At 39.8% G+C, this 26,289-nt stretch overlaps 1 protein-coding gene across 2 annotated transcripts; it reads left to right on the forward strand.

Moving 5' to 3' along the window:
- The first annotated feature begins 2,513 nt into the window (after window positions 1-2,513).
- THUMPD3 (THUMP domain containing 3) lies at window positions 2,514-26,289 on the forward strand. Of its 2 annotated transcripts, none has more exons than XM_041761599.1 (9): window positions 2,514-2,662; window positions 4,205-4,493; window positions 5,726-5,803; window positions 16,965-17,095; window positions 19,666-19,735; window positions 22,037-22,152; window positions 25,008-25,118; window positions 25,720-25,843; window positions 26,024-26,289. In XM_041761599.1, exons 2-9 carry the CDS (start codon window positions 4,239-4,241, stop codon window positions 26,171-26,173), a joined length of 1,035 nt encoding a protein of 344 aa, XP_041617533.1. In that variant the 5' UTR covers window positions 2,514-2,662; window positions 4,205-4,238; the 3' UTR covers window positions 26,174-26,289. The 2 variants fall into 2 exon arrangements, with proteins under 2 accessions (XP_041617533.1, XP_041617535.1); XM_041761601.1 differs by lacking the exon at window positions 2,514-2,662 and adding an exon at window positions 2,680-3,069.

The raw sequence follows: 26,289 nt of genomic DNA on the forward strand, positions 1-26,289 counted from the left end.
AGAACATTCTTATTCCTCCCCCACACCCCAGAAAAAAACCCATATCCTTTAGCTATAACCTCAATGTCCTCACTCTTTCTGGTCCTAAGCAGACACTAATCTTTCTGTCTCCATATATTTGCTTATGCTGGACATTTCATACTAACAGAATCATGTATGTGGTCTTTTGGGACTGATTTTTTCACACTTAGCATAATGTTTTAAAGGTTTATTCATTTTGTAGCATGAATCAGTACAGTACTTCATTCCTTTTTATGACTGAATAATATTCCACTGTATGAATATATATATATACACACACACATATATATATTATTCTTTTTTATCTGTTCATCAGCTGATGAATATTTGAGTTGTTCCCACTTTGGGGCTATTACGAATAATGCTTTAAGCACATCATGTATAAGTTTTTGTTTGAACACCTGTTTTTCAGTTTTCTTGTGTATATATTTAGGAGTAGAATTGCTGGGTCATATGGAAATTCTGTTCAACTTTTTGAGGAAAGCCCAAAGTGTTTTCCAACGTGGCTGTATCACTTGCACTCCTACTGACAACATGTAAGTGTTCCATTGCTCTATTACTTAGAACTTGTAACTGTCCATTAAAAAAAAAATTTAGTGCTCCACATCACTTGTCATCAGGGAAATACAAATCAAAACCACAATGAGATATCACTTTACACCAGTGAGAATGGTTAAAATTAACAAGACAGGAAAGAACAAATTTGGCGAGGATGTGGAGAAAAGGGAACCCTCTTACACTGTTGATGGAATGGAAGTTGGTGCAGCCACTCTGGAAAAGAGCGTGGAGTCAAAGAAGTTAAAAATAGAGCTACCCTTTGATCAGCAATTGCACTACTGGGTATTTACACCAAAAATACAGATGTAGTGAAACAACAGGACACCTGGACCCCAATGTACATAGCAATGTACAGCAATGTCCACAATAGTCAAACTGTGGAAGGTGTCACGATGTCCTTCGACAGAAGAATGGATAAAGATGTGGTATACATGTATATACACAATGGAATATTACTCAGCCATCAAAAAGGATGAACATGGATGGAGCTGGAGGGTTTTATGCTAAGTGAAATATGTGGAATGAAGAAAGTGAAAGGGGTGGAGGGGAAACCGAGTGGGAAAAAATTAGAGAGGAAGACAAACTATGAAACACTCAACTCTGGGAAAAAAAAAAAAAAAAGAGGGCTGCTGAAGGGTAGGTGGGTGGGGGGATGGGATGACTGAGAGGAGAATTCAGGAGGATAGGTGATGTGATAAGCACTGCGTGTTATACCTGTACGTCGGAGATATTTATTTATTTATTTATTTATTTATTTATTTATTTATTTATTTATTTATTTATTTATTTATTTATTTATTTATGATAGTCACAGAGAGAGAGAGGCAGAGACACAGGCAGAGGGAGACGCAGGCTCCATGCACCGGGAGCCCAGGCGCCAAACCGCTGCGCCACCCAGGGATCCCGGCGAACTTAATTTAAATAAAAAAATAAAAACCTTAACCACGAAAATAGGTATTTCATTTTGGTTTTAATTTGCATTTCCCTAATGATGTTGAGCACCTTTTCATGTGACTATTGGCCATTAAATGTATCTTATTTGGAGAAATATTCAAGTCATAGCCCATTTTAAAATTAGGTTATTTTTGTTGAGTTCCACAAGTTTCCCTCTAAAATAAGTTAGGGACGCCTGGGTGGCTCAGCGGTTTAGCGCCTGCCTTTGGCTCAGGGCGTGATCCTGGAGACCCGGGATCGAGTCCCGCGTCGGGCTCCCTGCATGGAGCCTGCTTCTCCCTCTGCCTGTGTCTCTGCCTCTCTCTCTCTGCCTCTCATGAATAAATAAATAAAATCTTAAAAAAAAATAAATTAAGTTAAAAATACATATTTGGGGCATCCGGGTGGCTCCGTCCTTGAGAATCAGACTCTTGATTTCAGCTCAGGTCATGCATCTCAGGGTGTAAGATCGAGCCCCTTTACCCACTCCACACCTGGCCTAGAGTCAGCTTGAGATACTCTCTCCCTCTGCCTCTCCACCCCACTCCGTCTCTAATAAACAAATATTTAAATATATGTATTTTAAATATTTTATTTATTTATTCATGAAAGACACAGAGAGAGAGGCAGAGACAGACAGAGGGAGGAGAAGCGGGCTCCAGGCAGGGAGCCCCATGTGGGACTCGATCCCAGGACCCTGGGATCAGGCCCTGAGCTGAAGGCAGACGCTCAACCGCTGAGCCACGCAGGCGTCTCTCTCTCTATATAACTGGGATAGTGCACGCCCCTCCAATGAGCTGTTGGAACAAATGAAACGGCGGTGCGAAGCGCTTGCTCCGGGCTCGGCACGGCTCGGCACGGCCTGGCACGGCACCCAGGTTAGCCGCTGTGCGGAGGAGCCCCGAGGTCCCGCTCTCAGCTCGCAAGACCAGCGCATCCCCAACCGCAGCAGCCGACTCCCACGCAGGGGGGCGCCACCGCGCACAGACCCTGGTGCGCATGCTCCTCTTTCCACGCCCTTTCGCGGGCGCCCTTCCCTAGCGCTGAGCGACTTCCGTTTCCGGGAGAGTGGAGGCGGCTTCCGGCGGCGTGACCTGAGCGCGCTGGGCTGGCGGGGTGCCGGAGCAGGAAGGGTCTGCGCCGGCTGCCGGTAACCGGGCGGCGGGTGGGAGTGGCCGGGTGTGGCGCCCTGGCCCTCGGGAGGGAGGGGCGACCTTTGTCTTGCGGCCCGAGCCAACACCGGACTGGACTTCAGCCCGATCCTATTGCGGAGGCTTTTTTTGTTGTTGTTGCCTCCTCTAGGCCTTCGCCCCCACGCCGGGATTCCTGCCGCTGGGGCCCCGCGGGTGTGAGTCGGGAGACGTGGGTCTCATTCCCGCCTGCGCCGCTGCCCGGCTCTGTCTGACCTGGGGCGGGATATGCCCCGTCGTGGGCTTCAGCTGCTTGGTTTGGAAGATGGCAGTTGTATGCACAGGGATTATGAGCTCCTTTGGGGTTGGAACTGACTTTTATTAGTGTTCTGCACCGTCGCCTGCCCGGCCACAGAGCAAGAACAGTGTAGGTACTCTGTGCCTACTGGAGTTGTTTCGGGTCCCAAAACCTTTGAAAATCGAGCGATGGCTATGGATCCCCGCTGCCTACCTCTCTTAAATCCCGCCCTGCGCCCCCCCCCCTTCCGCCCCATCCTCAGAGACAGGAAATTTGGCCTACTATTTCAGATATTTTTCAGATACTGTTTGCCAGTCCATGGATCCCAGAGTAGACATTCGGACGTTTGCCGTCGTTAGATCGTAGATGTTCAGTTAATCACTTTTAAACGCATGACTCTCTTTCGCAGGAGGAAGATAGATCTCCTCTTAGAAAGTTTTAGTCAGGGGCCTGGCAGTATGCTCTACTCACTTAAGTCTCCCAGCAACTCCAGAAGACAAGTATTAATTAGTTCCCGTTTTTGCAGATGAGGGAAATTGAGGCAGAGGAGAAAAAAACTTGTTTTATGCCATTCACCCTGTGAATGCTGAGGGCAAGAGGTCAAACCCATGCCTGCAATTCCAAAGCTCCATGTTCTTAACTATTAGCTGAAAAAAGACTGGGTGTAGAAATATATTTGAATGTATCCCAGCAGCCTAAGAGGGAGGAATTGTTAGCTGTACGAGGTGGCTATTATCAACACAGACGGTCCCAAATCAAACATTGCATGCTGCGGATATACTGTTTCTCTGTCTCCTTTTTTTTTTTTTTTTTTTTTATAAATTTTTTTTATTTATTTATGATAGTCACACAGAGAGAGAGAGAGAGGCAGAGACATAGGCAGAGGGAGAAGCAGGCTCCATACACCGGGAGCCCGACGTGGGATTCGATCCCGGGTCTCCAGGATCGCGCCCTGGGCCAAAGGCAGGCATTAAACCACTGCGCCACCCAGGGATCCCTGTTTCTCTGTCTCCTTTTCTTCCTTGACATCTATATTGCTTTTTAAATAATATCCCCGTTTACATCCTGTCCTCTGTGCCCATGTTATTCAGTTATCTTTTATCTTTGGTTAATATTGATTCAGGTGTGTTGACTACCTATGATGGTGTCAGTTATGTGGCCTTTTCCGCCAGCCCTCCAAAGCAGGTGTTTTTAATTATAGTTGAAATATGAGGTGATAATGTTTAGGCATTATCTCTTTTTCTTTTCTGTACTGTTTTTAAAGGGACTGTATTAGGAATTTTGGAAGCACTGCCAACATGTCTGATGTTCAGGAAGCCACTAACCAACTCCTGGATGTGAGCCTTCATGAGCACCAGAAGTCTATACCAGTTATAGGAAGTGGTCCCAGAAGTGAGTCTCAGCACCTCCAAGTCACTATTGGAGCCACTGTGCCAACTGGTTTTGAGCAAACAGCTGCAGATGAAGTGAGAGAGAAATTGGGGTCATCATGCAAAATCAGCAAAGACCGGGGCAAGATATATTTTGACATTTCAGTGGAAAGTCTGGCTCAGGTTTGAATGAAGCAATATTTAAAATAGTTTTCTAACAAGGTCATTTTACAATCGTTTTCTGGCTTGAATCCTTTTTTGCTTTTCTTTGCTCTGCCCCACATCTGGTGATTTTAAAGTATTACTGCATTTTCCATTCAGTACTGATTTTATGTTTGATTAATAGGTTTGCTATTCTTTTAGAAGTGATCCTAATATTTTCTGAGGATGAATTTCACCAGAAAGAATCCTATGTGACTTTTGAAGAAATTCCAAATATCTGCCAAACGCCTTTGATTTACTTCAAAATGTAGCTGAAGTTTAGACTTTGGTGGTGAAGCATACAAGGAGAGATTTTTCTTTTAATCCATGTCAAATTCTTGCTCAAAAGTAGGAATCAGTGAAAGGGAGAAGTGGTCAGTAACTGCCATCCCGCTAGAATAAAAGCTAATCAATATCTCATTACCATATTGAGAGAGCAGGAATTGTCTGAGGTTTTTTGGGCTGATATTTCCCAAGTTCTTAGTGTCTGGCATATAGTAGACACCTAATAAATATTTGGGGAATGAATTGACCAGCAAATATTTTTCCACCCAGTATCTTAGTTGATGACCTTACCAGCTTTGTAAAGATAGATGCTTTTTTTTTTTTAAGATTTTATTTATTTATGAGAGACACACAGAGAGAGAGAGAGAGAAGCACGCTCCAATGGAGATCCCAATGTGGGACTTGATCCCAGGACTCCAGGATCACACCCTGGGCCGAAGGCAGGCACTCAATCACTGAGCCACCCAGGCATCCCGAGAGGTGCTATTCTTATCCCCATTAATCATTAGGCTTATGAATAAGTAATCTGCCTTATTTGGGATTATTAGCTGAATGACCCAGCTAAGAATCCCAGCTGGTGCTCAAACTCTTTGCTCTTAACTACTGCACTATACAGTGTATCCCTGGGAGCTGTGAGGAGAAATATAGTAAAGCTCCACTTGACTTTCTTCCTTTCTCCCCTAAACCTGTTTCCCAGGTAACATTTCAAGCTATCCTTCCATCTTTCTTCCATTTCTGTAGGGGAATAGAAGCTAATGGGTAACTAAAAACATGGCAGACTGGGGAGATAGGAAAAATTTAAAGTACAAATGATAGGTATTCGTTTCATTAAAATCTTTATATCTGATTTTTATATTTAAATGTTGATAGTTTGTGATTCAAAAGTTTTCTTAGAACTTTGTTTCTAACATTTTTCTTCCCTCCTCTAGGTTCATTGTCTGAGATCAGTTGATAACTTATTTGTGGTCGTTAAGGAATTTAAAGATTACCCGTTCAAAGAAACAAAGGTGAGTTTTCCCAAACATGGTAGCTGAGACCTGCAGCCATCTTGCCCAAAGAGATTATTCCCACATTTTGCATTCTCTCGCTTAGCATTACTACTGCTTTTAGAATATAGAATACTGGGAGGCTTTGACAATAAAAATCAGAGGTTTGTTGACAGCCATTCCAAAAGTTTTTTTTTTTTTTTTTTTTAAGATTTATTTATTTGGGAAGAGATGGGAAGGGGCAGAGAGGGAGCAAGGGAATCTTGAGCCAACTCCCCCACTGAGCATGGAACTCAATTTGGGCCCTGATCCCACAATCCTGAGATCATGAGCAGAGCTAAAATCAAGAGTTGGACACTTAACTGACATCTAAGGCAAGAGTTGTTTTTATTTATTTATTTATTTTTTTAAATCTTTTTTTTTTATTATTATTTATTCATGATAGAGAGAGAGAGAGGCAGAGACACAGGCAGAGGGAGAACCAGGCTCCATGCACCGGGAGCCCGACGTGGGACTCGATCCCGGGTCTCTAGGATCGCGCCCTGGGCCAAAGGCAGGCGCCAAACCGCTGCGCCACCCAGGGATCCCAAGAGTTGTTTTTAAAAGAATCAATACTGGGGATCCCTGGGTGGCTCAGCGGTTTAGCGCCTGCCTTTGGCCCAGGGTGCGATCCTGGAGTCCTGGGATCAAGTCCCACATCAGGCTCCCTGCATGGAGCCTGCTTCTCCCTCTGCTTGTGTCTCTGCCTCTCTCTCCCCCATGTCTATCATGAATAAATAAATAAAATCTTTAAAAAAAAAAAATCAATATTGTGGGTAGTAGGCAAAACAGGTGGGAGAGAGTCAAAAGGTACAGACTTAAAATTATAAACTAAGTCTTGAGGATATAATGTATAGCATCGTGACTATAGCTAATGATACTCTATTGCATATTTGCAAGTTGCTAATAGAGTAGATCTTAAAAGTTCTCATCATAACATTTTTAACTATATAGGGTGACGTGTTAAGTAGACATTGCGGTGATTGTTTCGCAATATATACATACATCAAATCATTATATTGTACATTTTAGAAAGTAGAATAATGTTATATTTCAGTTGTGTCTCTTGTAAAAGATGAAAGATTAACAAAATGAGTTAACAAAAGTCAATATAGAAAAACATCAGAGTGTGGAAGAAATAAATTGTTTGACTTTCTTACAGAAAGGTACGTTGCTTTGGATCAGCTTTTTTTTTTTTTTAAGATTTTATTTCTTTATTCATGAGAGATACACAGAGAGAGACAGAGGCAGAGGGAGAAGCAGGTTCCATGCAGGGAGCCCACTGTGGGACTTGATCTTGGGACCGGGATCATGCCCTGAGCCGAAGGCAGATGCTCAACCGCTGAGCCACTCAGGCGTCCCAGCATCTGATTCCTAAATATTGATATGCTGCATAAGTTGAGGTTTGAAAAATAGATTGCAGGGATCCCTGGGTGGCGCAGCAGTTTGGCGCCTGCCTTTGGCCCAGGGCGCGATCCTGGAGACCCGGGATCGAGTCCCACGTCAGGCTCCCGGTGCATGGAGCCTGCTTCTCCCTCTGCCTGTGTCTCTGCCTCTCTCTCTCTCTCTGTGACTATCATAAATAAATAAAAATTAAAAAAAAAAAAAAAAAAAAAAAGAAAATAGATTGCAGTAAAGCCTTAGTATTTTTCCACATTGTTTTTTGATCAGGTTTCCAGAGTCAGATGCTTGATAACTTCTATCAGTTTTATTACATATATTAGAAACAATGTGTTTTTAAGATCTATAATATACTGCCCAATTCTCCAGTTTTTATTTATTGGCAACAGGTTGATTTCCAAAGCATTATTCAATAACCAAAGTGATATGAACCCACAGCCTAGAAAAAATAAAATCAGACCTAAAAGAATTCAGGCTGAAAATAGATCAAAATTTTATTAACTAAAAATGGAACTTTCAACACTAGTATTATAACCCTTCAGACTTCTGATAGTCATTATCAACTGAATTATATCAATAAAACTAGAACATAACAGGCAGGCTACTGGAAATTTTGCTTCTTAGCGTTTGGAAGTTTTAATAGCCAATTCCATACATGAGTAGATGTTAACAGGCATTTTTAGAAACTAAAAAAATAAATTTAAAAACATCTGTAAAATTCCATCTTAAATTCTGGCCTTTAACTTACTAGGACATTATTAATATTTTCCTAAATTCTTATGTTTTTGCCATCTTAGAATTTGAATTATTTTGGGTGGTTTTGATCTCTACAAAGTAATGGTTCTATATGAGCCAGCTTGTCAGAGTTGCCTTATATATAAGTAACTGCAAAAGAGGTTGCTGGTGGAAGTCCCAAAAGAAGAGCAGCAAGGGTTAAGGTAGATTTTTAGATCTCTACAAGAACATGTGTATGACCATGAAAGATTGTTGCCCTTCACTTTATGGACTTAAATTACAACATGTCCCAGTAATCAGTAATGCTTGTTTTTTTTTAAATATTTGCTTCTTGTTTTCTGTTGGCCATCAGTTTCATTGTTTGTGGCATTATACTTTCCCATCTTATGAAAAGCATGTTAATTAGTATTCTAATAGGTCTTTTTTTTTTTTTTTTTTTTTATTTATGATAGTCACAGAGAGAGAGAGAGAGGCAGAGACATAGGCAGAGGGAGAAGCAGGCTCCATGCACCGGGAGCCTGATGTGGGATTCGATCCCGGGTCTCCAGGATCGCGCCCTGGGCCAAAGACAAGCGCCAAACCGCTGCGCCACCCAGGGATCCCTAATAGGTCTTTTTTTAAGTATTCAGATGATGTCATGATTTTTTAAAGCAGGTTAACCTGTTTTAAATATAAAAGGGTAATATCTGTGCTTTACATGTTTGTTTGTTTTTTTTAAGCTAGGTAATACATGTACTTAGATCAAAGTTGTAAAGACCCAAAGGATATACAGTGAAAAGTGTTTGTTCCTGTATTTCCATACCAGGCAGTTCCCTCCCTGAAGGCAACAGCTCTTACCAATTTCTTGGGTATCCTTCTAGAGATATTTTATGAATATGTGCATTTTATGTACTTACACAAATTGAAAGCATGCCATACATACTGTTCTGTGCTGTGCTTTTTCTCCTGTATCTTGAACATCATGCCAATATGTTGGATTTCACTGCATCATAATCTAATCATTCCCCTTTAGGATATTATTCACATTGTCTATAGTCCTAATCTCCATTTTTTTATCTCTTCAATGGCATGAGTTAAGAAGTGATTGCTTTTCACATTGTTTTCAGCAGTGTCTTTTGTACATGGTGCTTTCAATATGGTCTTAAGTTTGAAGTCGTTTTATTTTTTTATTCCACTTACTCTTTGAACTCTATAATCTCCTATTTCATCTTTTTATGGTGGCTCACCTCATCTTATTTCTGCTTTTATATCTCTGCTTGGAGCTCTTATTTTACCAAGGTATTTCCTCATTACATTTTTTTCCTATCGTATCAACATGTTTGATCACAGTTTTCAACTGCTCTGTGGCAGTGTCTTTCTAATCGTTTTTTTGTCTGCTCTTTGTTTTTCTATTGCTTTCCTCCTTTGTCCTTTCTTTCTTTCTTTTTTTTTTTTAAGATCTTATTTATTTATTCATGAGAGACAGAGACAGACAGAAGCAGGCTCCACGCAGGGAGCCCAACGCGGGACTCGATCCCGGGTCCTCAGGATCACGCCCTGGGCCCAAGGCAGGTGCTAAACCGCTGAGCCACCCAGGCGTCCCTCCTTTGTCCTTTCTTATGTTCATGTTAATCTCATGCTGATAACTTTTGATGGTTGTTCATCTATGAATGAGGAACCTGCTATTGATGAGAGGCTCATGTGGGAGAAGCCAGGAACTGTTCCAGGCCAGCAAGAAATTCCCCTGCTTCACTGTGAAATTCCTTCTGACAAAGGGTTGTAGGGCAGTGAGTTCTCTCTTCCTTCTTTTTTTTAAAAATAGTTTTATTGAGGTATAATTTCCATGCTACTGCATAGGTTTCTTTTAACCATTACTTCTGTCTAACCTGAAGAGATTGGCAGCTTCATCGTTTTTAACAATATAAAAAACAGCTCTCCCCAGCTCTACCTTATCAATACTCTCAGCAAATAGAGCTTGTCCATAAGATTTCTTGTTCAGCCTCCATTTCTCTCCTCTGCTTGTTCTTGGTACCAGTGAAGTCCAGGGAAGTTCCTTCTGTCAGTATACATACTTCTACTATTTCAAAGAAGAGTTTATTTGCTACAACTTTGCATTCTCTCTCTGGTGTCTTCCTGCACCTCTGTTTGACCTTCACTTACACTTGGGAATTCTGTTAGAATTGTTATGGTTCAAGGTTATAGATATTACGTAGATTGTATTAAGATAAAGTTGGTATATTTGTTGTTGGTGGTGTTTATAATGGTGTCTGCAGGAAAAAAAAAGAGGGCTGTACCGGTTTTCTCCATCAACATTAAACCTCCAAGTCCTGTAGATGCCCTTTATAAAAGGGAAATAATTTTGTAAATAGATTTGAATTTGCCAAGCCTGAAATTTACCATTGTTCATCAGGTTTCAAGTAGTATCAAAACCTTAACTCTTCTCCATTTCAAGTCTCAGTTCCATCAGTGAACATGTATCTTTTTCTAATTTGGTCTTCAGTAGCATATACTGTCTATGCCAGCACTCTGCAGTAGAACTTTATTATGGGACTGTTTTAGGTCTACAGTGTCCAACACAGTAGCCACTAGCCTCTAGCATGTGAAATGTAGCTCATGTGATTGAGAAACTGAGGGGTTTTATTTTAAGTAAGTTCTACCCTTAATGTGCAGTTTGAACTTATGACCCTGAGTTCAAGAGTCACATACCCTGGGGGCAGCCTGGGTGGCTCAGCAGTTTAGTGCTGCCTTTGGCCCAGGGCGTGATCCTGGAGATCTGGGATCGAGTCCCACATCAGGCTCCCTGCATGGAGCCTGCTTGTCCCTCTGCCTGTGCCTCTGCCTCTCTCTTCTCTCTTTCTCTCTATCTCTCATGAATAAATAAAATCTTAAAAAAAAAAAAAAAGTCATATGCCCTACCAACTAAGCCAGCCAGGTGCCCCTGAGCTTTTAATTTTAAATAAATTTGGGGTGCCTCTCTAGCTCAGTCAGTTAGTTAAGTGTCTTTTAGCTCAGGTCATGATCCCAGGGTCCTAGGATTGAGCCCCGAGTTGGGCTCCCTGCTCAGCAAGGAGTCTGCTTCTCCCTGTCTTCCCTGCTTATGCTCTCTTTTTTTTTTATCTCTGCTTCTCTCTCAAATAAATAATTAAATAAAATCTTTAATTTTAAATCATTTTTTACTTCATTTTTATTATTTTTTTATTCTTTTGTTTTTAAAGATATTTATGAGAGCGTGTGTGAGCAGGGGACCAACAGAGGGATAGGGAGAAGCAGGCTCCCTGCTGAGTAGGGAGCCAGACAGGAGACTCAAACCCAGAACCCCAGGATCACGACCTGAGCTGAAGGCAGATGTTTGACCAACTGAGACATCCAGGCACCCCTCATTTTACTTTCTTTTTTTTTTTTTTAAAGATTTAATGTATTTGTTCATGAGAATACAGAGAAAGGAGAGAGGCAGAGACACAGGCAGAGGGAGAAGCAGGCTCCATGCAGGAAGCCTGACATGGGATTCGATCCCGGGTCTCCAGGATCAGGCCCTGGGCTGTAGGCAGCGCTAAACCGCTGAGCCACCAGGGCTGCCCCTCATTTTACTAATAGCTACATATGGCTAATGGCTGCTGAATTGGACAGTGCGGCTCTGTACTACCCATTTTAACATTTAATCACATATTATCCAGTAGACATTTATTGAGTGCTATTCGTGTGCCAATGCAGTGTTCTAGATATGTGGCTTATAGCAGTGATCAAGACAGGAAAGTCTCTTCCACCCTACTTCTGGGAGAAGATTTAATGGCAAACAAGAATAAACCTAGTAACTTTATGTAATGTTAAGCTCTGTAAAATGGTAAGAGAATGACTTGAGATGACTGCTTTATGAAGAGCAGGTTTCTCTTTTAAATTACTATTAATAATGAGCAGGGAGCCAATAGTGCAGAGATCGGGAAGCAAGGATCTTTGAAGTAGAAGCAAAAAAGTGAGGTAGGGAGAGAAGAGTCCCAAAGTGATGTAAGAGAAATAGGCAGAAGTCAGGCTATGTTGGGCTCTTTAAGGAACTTAGATTTTTTTTTTAATGTGCAATGAAAAGCTATTGAGAGACTTTAAGCAAGGGAGGGGCATGATCAGATTTACTTTTTTATTTTTTAAGATTTTACTTATTTATTCATGAGAGAGAGAGAGAGGCAGAGACACAGGCAGCAGGAGAAGCAAGCTCCATGCAGAGAGCCCAATGTGGGACTCGATCCTGGGTCTCCAGGATCACACCCTGGGCTGAAGGCAGCGCTAAACTGCTGAGCCACCTGGGCTGCCCCAGATTTACTTTTTAAAAGGATGATTCTAAAAGAAAAAATAAAAAAAATAAAAGGATGATTCTAGATGCTATTTAGAAATTGGAAAGGTACATTTTTCACTGTTTCTGGTTTCTTTTTCCTTTTAAAAAATAATACTTAGGGGTACCTGGCTGGCTCAGTCAGTGGAGTGTTTTTTGTCTGCTCTTTTGTGGAGCGTGCTGCAACTCTTGATTTCAGGGTTGTGAGTTTGAGCCCCATATTAAGTGTAGAGATTACTTAAAAAATAAGTGAATAAATAATACTATCTTTTAAAAGAGTTTGTTTTATTTTATTTATTTTTTAATATATTTATTTATTCATGAGAGACAGAGAGAGAGAGAGAGAGGCAGAGACACAGGCAGAGGGACAAGCAGGCTCCATGCAGGGAGCCCGATGTGGGACTCAATACCGGGACTCCAGGATCACGCCCTGAGCCAAAGGCAGGTGCCAAACCACTGAGCCACCCAGAGATCCCCTAAAAAAGTTAGTTTTATTTTTTTATTTTGTTTTATTTTATTTTGTTTCATTTTATTTTGTTTTATTTTATTTATTTTATTTTATTTTATTTTAAGTAGTTTTAAAAGTAGCATGTATACATAGTACAAAATTCAGAAGGAAGTCAGGTGAGAGGTGAATTGCCCTCTTCTCCTTTCATCCACCTACTTCCCCCTCTTTTAACCATTACTTCTGTCTAACCTGAAGAGATTGCCAGCTTCATCGTTTTTAACAATATAAAAAACAGCTCTCCCCAGCTCTACCTTATCAATACTCTCAGCAAATAGAGCTTGTCCATAAGATTTCTTGTTCAGCCTCCATTTCTCTCCTCTGCTTGTTCTTGGTACCAGTGAAAGTCCAGGGAAGTTCCTTCTGTCAGTATACATACTTCTACTATTTCAAAGAAGAGTTTATTTGCTACAACTTTGCATTCTCTCTCTGGTGTCTTCCTGTACCTCTGTTTTGACCTTCACTTACACTTGGGAATTCTGTTAGAATTGTTATGGTTCAAGGTTATAGATATTACGTAGATTGTATTAAGATAAAGTTGGTATATTTGTTGTTGGTGGTGTTTATAATGGTGTCTGCAGGAAAAAAAAAGAGGGCTGTACCGGTTTTCTCCATCAACATTAAACCTCCAAGTCCTGTAGATGCCCTTTATAAAAGGGAAATAATTTTGTAAATAGATTTGAATTTGCCAAGCCTGAAATTTACCATTGTTCATCAGGTTTCAAGTAGTATCAAAACCTTAACTCTTCTCCATTTCAAGTCTCAGTTCCATCAGTGAACATGTATCTTTTTCTAATTTGGTCTTCAGTAGCATATACTGTCTATGCCAGCACTCTGCAGTAGAACTTTATTATGGGACTGTTTTAGGTCTACAGTGTCCAACACAGTAGCCACTAGCTCTAGCATGTGAAATGTGGCTCATGTGATTGAGAAACTGAGGGGTTTTATTTTAAGTAAGTTCTACCTTAATGTGCAGTTTGAACTTATGACACCTGAGTTCAAGAGTCACATACCCTGGGGCAGCCTGGGTGGCTCAGCAGTTTAGTGCTGCCTTTGGCCCAGGGCGTGATCCTGGAGATCTGGGATCGAGTCCCACATCAGGCTCCCTGCATGGAGCCTGCTTGTCCCTCTGCCTGTGCCTCTGCCTCTCTCTTCTCTCTTTCTCTCCATACTTAGATAAGATACGGTCTCCAAGCCTGTTTGAAATGGAGCCAGCAGTAGTGTATACTTTTAAGTGTGTCCTGAAAGTTGTTGTTTGTTTGTTTGTTTGTTTTGGGTCCTGAAAGTTAAATGAGATAATACATTTTAAGTATTTGGTGCAATAGCTGGTATATACTAAGTACTCAGTAGATGCGAGCTATTAAGACTGCAGTTTTTTAAGCTAGTACTTTTTACATTATATGGACTTTGAGATTATAAAATCCAACCAGAATGAAAGCAGTTTTTTGGGGTTTTTTGTGTCTTGGTTGTAGAATTTTACTATTGAAAAAAAGTGGAGTACATTTTATTTTTTTATTTTTTAAAAGATTTTATTTATTTATGAGAGACGCGCAGAGAGAGGCAGAGACAGAGGGAGAAGTAGGCTTCCTGCAAGGAGCCCGATGTGGGACCGGATCCCTGATCCTGGGGTCACACCCTGAGCTGAAGGCATACACCCAACCGCTGAGCCACCCAGGCGACATGTGGAGTACATTTAAAAAATAAGCCCCAGCTTCCTATAATCAGGACATCATTGCTAATACCTATTGAACAGCCAGCTCCCCCCCCTTTTTTTAAAGATTTTATTTATTCACGAGAGACACAGAGAGGTAGAGACTTAAGCAGAGGGAGAAGCAGGTTCCATGCAGGGAGCCCCATGCAGGAGTCGATCCCGGAACCCCAGGATCACATCCTGAGCCAAAGGCAGACGCTTAACCAATGGGCCACCCAGGCATCCCAGCTCTTCCCTTTCTTAAATTCTGCTAGATCTGCAAATCCAGATGCCTCTTTATAGCATGCTTACTCTCCTTGGTCTCAGTCTTCTTCAAAACAGGTGATTCACATAAGGGGCATGCTAAGTAGTCTTTAACTCTCTCACAGCTTAAATGACCCCCAGCAGCTGACATTTTTATCAAGAAGTCATTTTCTGTTGCTTTTGGGACACCTGAATCTGGGACAAGTCACTTATCCTCTCTGTACACTTTCCTTACATATCAACTCAGAAAAACAATTCCCCATTCCCTTTTTTTTTTTTTTGGACGGCTCAGAGCACAAATTCTGAAGCCATACTGCCTGGATTCAAATTCCAGCATCAGTGCTGTAGGACTTTGGTGGGGGGGAGTAAGGGGACCTCTTTGTGCCTCAATTTCCTTGTCTTTATTTATTTATTTTTAAATTTTATTTTATTCATGAGGGACACAGAGAGAGAGGCAGAGACACGGGCAGAGGGAGAAGCAGGCTTCATGCAGGGAGCCCGACGCGGGACTCGACCCCAGGTCTCCAGGATCACACCCTAGGCCGAAGCTGGCACTAAACCGCTGAGCCACCGGGGCCACCCAATTTCCTTATCTTTAAAAGGGAGACAGTAATACCTAGCTCACCTGAAGCTAGTGTAACATTGTGTCAACTGTACTTTAGCAAAACAATAAATTAAAAAGATACCTAGCTTGGAGGGTATGAACATGAAATGAGGTAATAAATGCAAAGTGTATAGAACAATGGCTTGCATATAGAAAGTGGTAGATAAGTGTCAGCTGTTGTTCCTGTTAAGATCATGTTACGTGGAAGACGAGCATGTTTGTTACTTGAAGAGCTTATATTTCAACTGTGTTTTAGAAAAACCATAGGACGGGGACACCTGGGTGGCTCAGTGGTTGGGTTGCCTGCCTTCAGCTCAGGTCGTGATCCCGGGATCCGGGATCAAGTACTGCATCGGGCTCCCTGCATGGAGCCTGCTTCTCCCTCTGCCTATGTCTCTGCCTTCTCTCTGTGTCTCTCGTGAATAAATAAATAAATCTTTAAAAAAAAAAAAAAAAAAACCCCATACGACAAAAAAGCATTTTGTAGGCATTATTAAGTGAGTCAAATTTAAAAACACATTAAGAAAATAATAGGTGATAAAGCAAATGTGACACATTGTCATCAGCTGGTTAATCTAAGTGCAGGGTATATTTAGGAGTTCATTGTGCAAGTGTTCTGGTAGTAGTTCTGTATGTTTGAAATCTTTTCAAAAGTTAAAAATAAAAAAAATGTACATTAACCCATAAACGTACAAAATATGTTGATATTATAAAAGTTCAGGGGATAATCTGGTTAGAACTTAGAGTAAGTGAAAAGAATCAAACAGGTTTTAAAATTTAAAAGTATATTGGGCAGCCCAGATGGCTTAGCGGTTTAGTGCCGCCTTTAGCCAGGGGCCTGATCCTGGAGACCTGGGATCGAGTCCCACGTCAGGCTCCCTGCATAGAGCCTGCTTCTCTCTCTGCCTGTGTCTCTGCCTTTCTCTCTCTCTCTCTGTGTCTCTCATGAATGAATAAATAAAATCTTAAAAAATAAATTTGAAAGTATACACTAGATTTCATTTATGTGAAGTTTAAAAAAACTGATTTGTGGCAGTACTAGTCAGATTAATGATTACTTTGGGTGGGTACTGACTGTCAGAGGAGCCTTCTGGCATGTGCTATAGATACTGTATATCTTTATCTCAGTGGTAGTTAAATAGTGTATGTATGTAGGTAAAAATTCCCTGTGCTGCATATTTGAGATTTGTCCACTTTATGCTAAGTATAGCTCAATAATAAAGTAAAAAATTTAATAAAGTTTTGGATAAAAAAATCTTAGTGCAATGTGAACAATCCTAAAACTTTTACTTTTTTTTTCTTTTTAAGATTTTATTTATTCATGAGAGACACAATAAAGAGGCAGAGACACAGGCAGAGGGAGAAGAAGCAGGCTCCATGCAGGAAGCCCGATGTGGGACTCGATCCTGGGACTCTGGGATCATGCCCAAAGGCAGACAGACGCTTAACCGCTGAGCCATCCAGGCGTCCCTATTCTATCTTTTCTTTAAGATTTTATTTTAAAGCAATCTCTCCACCCAGCATGGGGCTTGAACTCACAACCCCAAGATTCAGAGTTGCATTCTCTATTGACTGAGCCAGCCAGGTGCCCCTATTTTATTCTCTCTTGTTTTTTTGTTTGTTTGTTTGTTTGTTTTTTAACAGGTTCTTTTGAACATCCATGATAAAGAAATTGTTGTGGGCATTGCATTGACAGAAGAGAGTCTCCACCGAAGAAATATTACACATTTTGGACCTACAACTCTTAGATCTACTCTTGCCTATGGGATGCTCAGGTAAGAGAATGGGTTGGCCATCGAGATTACAGTGACACCTTGAGGGGCACCTGGATGGCCCAGTTGTTTAAGCATCTGACTTCTGATTCAGGTCATGATCTCAGGGTCTAGGGATCGAGACCTACGTCAGGCTCCTTGCTCATTGGGAGTCTGCTTAAAGATTCTTCCTCCTCTGCTCCTCCCCTCCTCTGCTCTTGCATGTGCACGCACGCACATGTGCACTCTCTTTCTGCCCCTCCCGCTCCTGTGCTTGCGCTCTCTGTCTCTCTCTCAAATAAATAAATCATGGGGTACCTGCATGGCTCAGTTGGTTAAGTGTCTGACTTCAGCTCAGGTCATGATCTCAGGTTGTGGGTTTAAACCCCACATCAGGCTCCCCATTAAGTGGGGAGTCTGCTCCTCCCCCTGCTTGTGCTCTCTTTCTCCCTTTCTCTCTCTCTCAAATGAATGGATTGAATTTTACTATTAAAACACTTGAATTTTTTGTGAAGTACTGTGTTAGAATTTAGTGGATAAACAACAGGGTAAAAAGCTAATGATCTGTTTTTCTCTTGTATCCAATGTTGATTCCTTGTAATCCTGAAAATAGACTTAACTACCATGTCTGTTATTTTGATTTTAAAATGAGAACAGTAGTTTTCATCTGCCTCTTGAATGGGGTTACCCCATTTCTGTTTACATAGGATATACTGTGTGCTATTAATTTTGCTGTTTCATTTCTGTGCTGTGAAGCAGATGAAAGTAGAGATTTTTATACTTTCAGTATTAATATTTGTAATCTCTAAGCCCAGTGTGAGGCTCAAACTCAAAACCAGGAAATCAAGAGTCACATGGTCTACTGGCAAGCCAGCCAGGTGCCCTGAAAGCAGAGAATTTTTTTAAATGTGTATGGGGGAAGGAGCAAAAGATGGGTATAATGTGTAAATGAACACAGAGAGCTTTTACTCATTATTTTATTTTATTTTATTTATTTTATTTTATTTTAATTTTATTTATTTTTAAAGATTTTATTTATTTATTCATGAAAAACACACACAGAGAGAGAGAGGCAGAGACACAGGGAGACACAGGGAGAAGCAAGCTCCATGCAGGGAGCCTGATGTGGGACTTGATCCCATGACTCCAGGATCATGCCCCGCACCAAAGGCAGGTGCTAAACTACTGAGCCACCCAGGGATTCCCTACTCATAATTTTAAAATCTATACTCACAGCATCTCAGGAACCATCTGGGATTTTCCACTTTTTCAAGGGCAAGACCTAGCTTGCTTGCTTGCTTTTTTTTTTTTTTTTTTTTTTAAATATTTTATTTATTTATTTATTCCATGAGAGACTGAGACAGGGAGGGAGGCAGAGACAGGCAGAGGGAGAAGTAGGCTCCCTGTAAGAAGCCCAATGTGGGACTCCGTCCCAGAGCCTGAGGCAGACACTCAACTGCTGAGCCACCCAGGCATCCCAAGACCTGGCTTCCTTTCTCCTTTGCCCTTTTATTAAAGCATGCTTCTTTCCACCTCTAGGACAAGTTGTCTTCTCTAGGTTTCTGTTCTTCAGACTGTGAAATGGGTTTGATGTGAGACTTAAAGGATTGTTAATGAGTAGAAGCAGAAAAATATATGCTTAGTAACTGTTAGATACAATGTCTGGCGTATTCTGGTATTGATTAATTGTTTATTAATTATATTTCCTTCTCTTCCAGTCTTTGCTTCCTCTTTCACCCTATTCATCCATGGAGTCATAGTTCAGCATAATTGGAACCTATCAGTACAAAGACAATAATAGAATACTGGGCCCATTTTATAAAGGAACAGCTTCCAGTCTTTTTCATTCATTTAACAGACATTTATTTATTATCTATTGCCAGGCATTATGGTAGGAGCTAGGAATATGAGAGTTCTTTGGGTCCAACTATTAGAAACCAAAGTAAAGCTAGTTAAGATTAAAAAAAACAACAACAACCTGATTGCCTAGGAAGGGGGATTTATAGGAAAGATACTGAGAAATCTTGGTGAATCCATAGAAAAACTGAAAGGTTATTAAAAAGATTAAAGGAGATAATGCATACATATAGCTTAAATCCATGGCTTGGCAAATAACCAGTGTTCAAAAGTAAAGCGGTTATCTTTGGTAAGGTTCTAACCTTTAAAATTAAATTCATAAGGAAAGGAATACTGAATGTCTAATTACCACTAAACTTATTATCAAAACTTATCGATAATGTTTTACTTGAAACACAGTTGAGATTTTTTTCTTATTTGATATAGGTGTATATACAAAATAATACTATGTGTTTTCTAAAGACATACATATATATTAAAAGATCTGGAAGCTAAATTCCATCTGGAAGTGTGATTTTGGATAAGTCAAGAGGGTATTTTAGTTATGTGTAATTTTTTTTAAGCTCTAGGATATAGTCAATGTCTTAATTACAAATTTATTTTTAAAATGCATATTGACTGGTGTTCCTTTATGCTAGCATAATAGGTCCTTGATATTAAAGCTTCAGGAATAGTCAGTGTGAAAGCCCTAGTTATTGATTGAAGTCTTTTCACATAGGCTGTTTTCTCTTCTGTAGGCTCTGTGCTCCTCAACCTACTGATATCATAGTTGATCCAATGTGTGGAACAGGAGCAATACCAATAGAGGTAATAACTTTTTTTATCTTTTAGATAAGCAAGTGATATGTCTAGGATATTCTAGAACGAATGGGCAAATTACACAGAATGAAATCACCAGGGTTGAGTCAGTGGACCCAAAAGTTTTCAAAGAATTGCACTAAGTTTATCAGAAAATAAAAATATTACAACTAGCTAAGGACTGGTAGATTATAAGTGATGGTTACTCAGTGGATTGCAGAGGAGGCTGAAAATTATAAACTAGTGAGTCCCTTTTCTATAAACAGTTGGTAGACTTAAACAGAAAATGTATTGAATGCATGAGCATAAATTGGAGGAAGGTGTTGCATCTCTATAAAGTGAGATTATGCTTCTTAATCCACATAGGCTCTTGATGGGAATAAATATAGTTGTAAAATGGAGGAACCTATAATGTTTAGATTTTTCAAGAAGTCTAACATGGCTACACACAAATGCTCTTAAATAGTTTTTTAAATTATTGTGATACTAAGAGAACTGCTTAAAGTGAAGCAGGAAATTGAAAGGCATTTTCTAAGTGGGGAACATTTAACAGGAGAGTCTCCTTGAGTCAGTATTATCTAAACTCCTACAACTAATTAGGAAGAGGTTGCATCTCTTTAAAATGCTTAAGTTTATTTAAAAAAACTTAAATTTATGAGACATAGTAATTTCTTATGTATAGTATATCTAAAGCCAGTGAGAATAAACTGCAAGAAGCTACACAGATTCTATGAGTGGGCAGAAACTGGACAGATGAACAGGCCCAAAGCAACCCACAAAGGGAAAAATAATCCAGACTGCAATTAGAAAATGAATGTGTCCTCTGGAAGTTAAAATCCCAGAAGGAAATTTTGGTAGTCTAGATGACTACTGTTTTCTGGCTGTGTGAGCTAGAGAAATAGATTACTCTGACTAAAGAGCCACATACAAAGAAAACTGTGTCAAGAATAATTCTGGGAACAAAGCAAAGTGTTCCTCTCTAGCATTATGCCATGATGTGCCTATGTTTGAAATAGGAGAGAAAGTCACCACAGTCAAGAAATATGCAACAGAGCTAGAGAGTCCAGAAGGGACCCCCAACCAAATGATATGGAAAATGGTTGAGGCATTTCCACGTAAGAGTAGGCATGAGGATGTTAATATAGAAAAATCTAAGCTGATACATGATCAGAATGAATGAAGTTATGAAAGGAATGGACAGGATATGTATACAGAATTGTTTACCTAAGTATAAAATAGTGATCGAGAGTTCTCATTTTAAAACTTGGAAGTACTACAAAATCCATCTCTTTCAGACCCTGAAAACCTAAGCAGATTTAGTTGAAAAAAATGAGTGTTAGGGAATCAGATTTCATCAAATTCTGCATCATCCTCAAGTGTGTGGGCAAAGGAAAAGACAGTAGTGAAGCCTTGTGTTCATGGTATGGATGTATTTTTGTTTACAAAGGAAGAAGTATTTGTTCCTCATCCTGAAACAGAGTGCAGACTTTTCTCTGTTTTCATGTCAGAAACTTTCTGTGAAACTACGTAGAACATTGTTCAGCCTAGGGTAGTGTGAACAATGTTCCACAAATGTTATATAACATTGGTATTTACGTTCTGTTGATATGTTTTTGACTTAATACTACAGAATCCTTTCAGGGATGATGTGGTGGTTATCATTCCAAGGCCTGTGCAGTGGATATTACATTTTGAAATTTTCAAGTACCTCAGTATATCAGATTATATAAAATCCTGTAATCACAAAAGGGCATAGGTTGGTCACTTTAATTTGGTTAAGTTTTTCAAACCACGGTTTTATTTTAGGTCTATAATGCTTACTTTGTGCCAGACACTGCTGGCTGAAGGATTGAATAAAATATCAGACTTGTCCTTAGGGAGATTCTTTGAAAGGCAGACAGGTATAGCAATAATTAAAAACAAGTGCAGTGACAGAGTAAGTACAAAATGCTTTGGGTTGGGGAGGCAAATGAGAGACAGCTGGAGGGTTGGGGTTGATGTGAGAGAGGGTGCCATTTGAGCTAGGTCTTGAAAGATACATAGGAATTCAGCAAGTGAGAAAGAACAGGAGGGCTTCTCAAGCAGGGGGAATAGCAAAGTTCACAACATGCAGTTTTCTACTACTTTAGAAAAGCATTGGATTATTGCATTGGATTGTCCAGTTTATTGACAATCAATTGAAATGATATTCCTTTTAATCATTTCATTTTTTGGGGGGGGGGTGCAGTTTGCTACTTTGGTTTTTTTTTTTTTTTTTTTTTTTTTTTTGCTACTTTGGTTTTAATATATATATATACTATTGTCTTTTAGGGGGCTACTGAATGGTCTAACTGTTACCATATTGCTGGTGATAATAATCCGTTGGCTGTGAATAGAGCAGCAAATAACATCTCATCTTTATTGACCAAGAGCCAAATTAAAGAAGGGTAAAAACCTAATTTAAAAAGTTTTGTAGCATTTCTTAGACTTAATCATGTTTCCTATCAACTTTATGAATTAATACCCCCAGTGCATGGTGACATCATTATAACTATTATGAGCAAACTATGAGATTCCATTAAATTTAAAACCGCTTATTAAAAATAACTTACAAAAATATTTTATTTAACTATATTTTCCCCACCCAGTGCAATTAGTTTATTTGTCTTCCTTTTTTCTTTCCTTATTTGTATTCTCTTTTTTCCCAAATGGTGGAAGAATATTGCATTGATCCATTTTAGTTTTCCAAATTTTCAAACACTTTTGAGTTTTTTCTATAGTCTTTTTAAAAATGACTGCATATTTGTGTAGAAATACTAGTTATTTAGCCTTTCCTGTATTATTTGGCACTTTAAGGCAGTCTCAGGGCTGGAGGAAACCTGAAAGCCATCTCCACAGTACCTAAATGTCCTATAGGAAATCCTGACCAATGGCCTTCCAGTCTGTCACCATCTCTAATGACGGTCTCTGAAGGCTGTCAATTCCATCTTTGCTCAGCTTGGAGTACTAGTATTGTCTCATAGTGAACTGAGTTCCTCTCTACCTTCTAGAGTTTAGTCCCATTTGGATCCCTAAAGAATCTTAGCTCTAGGTCACATAATGCTTGACATCAGACATTTGAAGGGCTACCAAAACTCCCCCTCCTACTATCCCACTCCAAATCCTTCTGCAAGCAATATTTCAGAGGCCTTCAGCTGGATCCTATCTGTGCACTGGAATTCCATTGGCCTCTGAGAAATGTTTTTGTCTTTTTTTTTTTTTAGTCTGAGCTATCTTATTGTTATAGTATCTTAAGCCCTGGCCCACTGTTTCATGTTATGTTCCATGATGCCACCTGTGCCACCCTTTCACCATTCTTTCAGTTTCAGCTGTCTTTGGGAGAATTGGTTGAAATGTCATTTGGTCTTCAGTTTCTTACCAGAGGCCTCATCATAAAATTGTTTCTGTGGTCTCCTCTGCTGGTGCCTTTTTCTTAGAAAGTGGCAGGAGTAGGCAGTGGTCAGCAGTTTTGTTGAATCATACAGATACTCCACATTCTGAATACAAAACCCAAGAAAGTCATCATACCCTATATTGGCCTTATCAAACCTAGAAACAGCTGTCTGAATAACCCTTAATTAAGGTGAGGTTTATATTTGTAACTAGAAATCAGTGGTTTTAGAAAATATCTATCTCTTTGATGCAGATATTCCTGTTATTACTTAACACATGGGATGCCTCATACTGTTTTATGTCTGTATGTCGGTTATCCTCTTTTCTTTGCTAAATTTTCCGCCTTTTTTGATTAGAATCAGAATTTGTTTAGTTAATTCATATATTGTTTATTCTGGGCTTTGATGCTCATGGCTTTTTTTTTTTTTTTTAATTTTAATTTATTTATGATAGTCACGGGGGGGGGGGGGGCAGAGACATAGGCAGAGAGAGAAGCAGGCTCCATGCAGCGGGAGCCCAACGTGGGATTCGATCCCGGGTCTCCAGGATTGCGCCCTAGGCCAAAGGCAGGTGCCAAACCGCTGTGCCACCCAGGGATCCCTCATGGCTTGTTTTTTATTCCAATTTCCTGTTGAGGTTTTTTAACTTGTTATTTAAATTTTAAGTTATGTGCTATAAATGTTTTAATGATAAAAATTTTTTATACCTTTAATGCTAATAAGCACTCCTTTTGAACATACCCTATAGATTTGTACAATTCTGTATTTTGGTTTCTTTTTACATCGTTGGTTATGTACTTGTCTATGTGATCTAGTTGTCTAGGGCAGTGCTTTTTGAAATTTAATGTGCATGTGAGTCACCTGGGGATCCTGTTAAATACAGATTCTGATTCAGTAGGTTTAATATGGGACCTGGACGTTTGTGCTCGCTAGTAAGTTTATAGGTGATACCAATGCTGCTGGGCTGTGGTCCAACTTTGAATAGCAAGGGGTTTACATCATTTTTTGCATAGAAGTAGTTGAAAGGTTTTAATTCATTTTACATTTGTTTTATTGATGAATTTTCATGGTACATTTTGTTGTTTTTTTTTTTAAAGATTTTATTATTTATTCATAAGAGACACACAGAAACAGAGAGGCAGAGACACAGGCAGAGGGAGAAAAAGGCTCCATGCAGGGAGCCTGACGTGGGACTTGATCCCAGGTCTCCAGGTTCAGACCCCGGGCCGAAGGCAGCGCTAAACCGCTGAGCCACCTGGGCTGCCCTACATGTTTCTTTAGGTCTTGTTAGTAAGTGATCTACCATACCTTATTTTTATTATTTTTTAAAGATTTTATTTATTCATGAGAGACACAGAGAGAGAAGCAGGCTCCATGCCAGAAGCTTGATGTGGGACTCAATCCTGGGACTCCGGGATCATGCCCTGAGCCAAAGGCAGACGCTCAACCGCTGAGCCACCCAGGCATCCCTCTATCATACTTTAGATATGTCACCTCATAATCTTTTTTTCCCCATGTTCACTGATGCTTTACATTCTCAGTTATATGGTTTACTGTTTCATTACTATTGTCAGTCATCTTTTGCAGTTGTGTCAGTCTTGTTTACTCCTTAATCAGTTTTCTTAAATTGTAGATGGAATCAGACATCTTTTGAAACCATTTTTTAAACTGTCACTAACAGATTTGGTCATTAGAAGTTTTATCATGTGACCTTAAGCTTTCTTCCTACATTTTGCTTTAAAAATTTTGGTTATTAAGTTACTGTTGTCATTGATATTATTTTAGTAGCATTTTATATTTTATAGCAGTCTCTCCAGAAATGTTTTTAGAGATCATACTTCAGAATAAGCACCTTTCCTTTGTCCCCATAGCAAAGTGTCCTGGGGCTTGCCCATAGATGCTGTTCAGTGGGATATCTGCAATCTGCCATTGAGAACTGGCTCTGTGGACATTATTGTAACAGACATGCCATTTGGAAAAAGGTAGGACTTGGCTTTTAAAAAATGAATTTTATCTTCACCTGTTAAACATACCCATTTTGTCTTCTAAGAGCTTATTCTATCAGAAGCCTTCAAATCCTTTTAGTACTTAGAGCACTCTTTCACTTCAGAATTATAAATAGTATGATGGAGTCACCAATTTTGTTTTTAGTGTAGAAATTAACTATATTTTGATCTTGGCCATCACACCTTAGTCCACTTCCTGGCCCTTGTTGAATTACAGGATACTTCACAAAGATTGAGGAAAACTTGGTACTAATTTTCAGGAAAAATGTTTTCTCATCATTGGTTTCGTTTACATAATCTGTTTATTATAGTCATTAAGAGGACAATTTATGAAACTATTACAGTTGTCAAAGTTCTGTAGTCAGTTCATCTGTTTCATATTTCTAAGCAGTTTACTAATAAATCAGATTACTCATTTTATTGGCATATTACGGCAAAGCCATGGCTTCTAAAGGGCAATTGTTTTGTAGATTTCAGGATTTTCTTATTGTAATGAGGATGAGTTCTTAATAGTTTCTCATTTCATATAGTCCTAGAGCTTTATCTACTGTTTGATTCACTGGATCTTCTTTTATAGGATGGGCTCCAAAAAGAGAAACTGGAACCTTTATCCAGCTTGCCTACGGGAGATGAGCCGTGTCTGTAGACCAGGGACAGGCCGAGCTGCACTACTTACTCAGGACAAGAAATGCTTTGCCAAGGTGCTGTAAATTACCCCCAAAACTCACCCTGTCACAACTTTAGGATCTTTTAATTTAAACTTAGGGATACTGAGTATGATTTGTTTTCTGTTCCCCCCATAGTTTCTTACTGGCAAATAGATTGCTGGTTGGTCTACAGATTACCTGCTACTTACTTCTTTCCTTTTTATGTATACACAGGCATTATCTGGAATGGGACATGTTTGGCGGAAGGTACATACTGTCTGGGTGAATATAGGGGGTCTTCATGCAGCAGTTTATCTTCTGAAACGTACACCTCAAGCTTTTATTCATCCTTCAGAACAAGATGGGGAAAGAACTCCTTGGTAATGCAAATAATGAAGACGGTTAATGTTATCTGTACCTCCCAACACTGGAAATGTCAGCATGATGAACTTGGTTTAAGAGAAAAATAGTGTTAATAAAATTGCAGTTTGCAGTTTAAA

This window comes from Vulpes lagopus, chromosome 7 (genome assembly GCF_018345385.1).
Source record: "Vulpes lagopus strain Blue_001 chromosome 7, ASM1834538v1, whole genome shotgun sequence".
NCBI classification, from domain to species: domain Eukaryota; kingdom Metazoa; phylum Chordata; class Mammalia; order Carnivora; family Canidae; genus Vulpes; species Vulpes lagopus.

What these genes read in the sequence shown, in the direction of transcription:
- THUMPD3 (XM_041761599.1), top strand. Translation starts at nt 4,239, where the DNA reads ATGTCTGATGTTCAGGAAGCCACTAACCAACTCCTGGATGTGAGCCTT. An exon ending in AAGAGCCAAATTAAAGAAGG is followed by an intron (nt 22,153 to 25,007) that starts GTAAAAACCTAA and finishes TTGTCCCCATAG; the next exon opens with CAAAGTGTCCTGGGGCTTGC. An exon ending in ACAAGAAATGCTTTGCCAAG is followed by an intron (nt 25,844 to 26,023) that starts GTGCTGTAAATT and finishes ATGTATACACAG; the next exon opens with GCATTATCTGGAATGGGACA.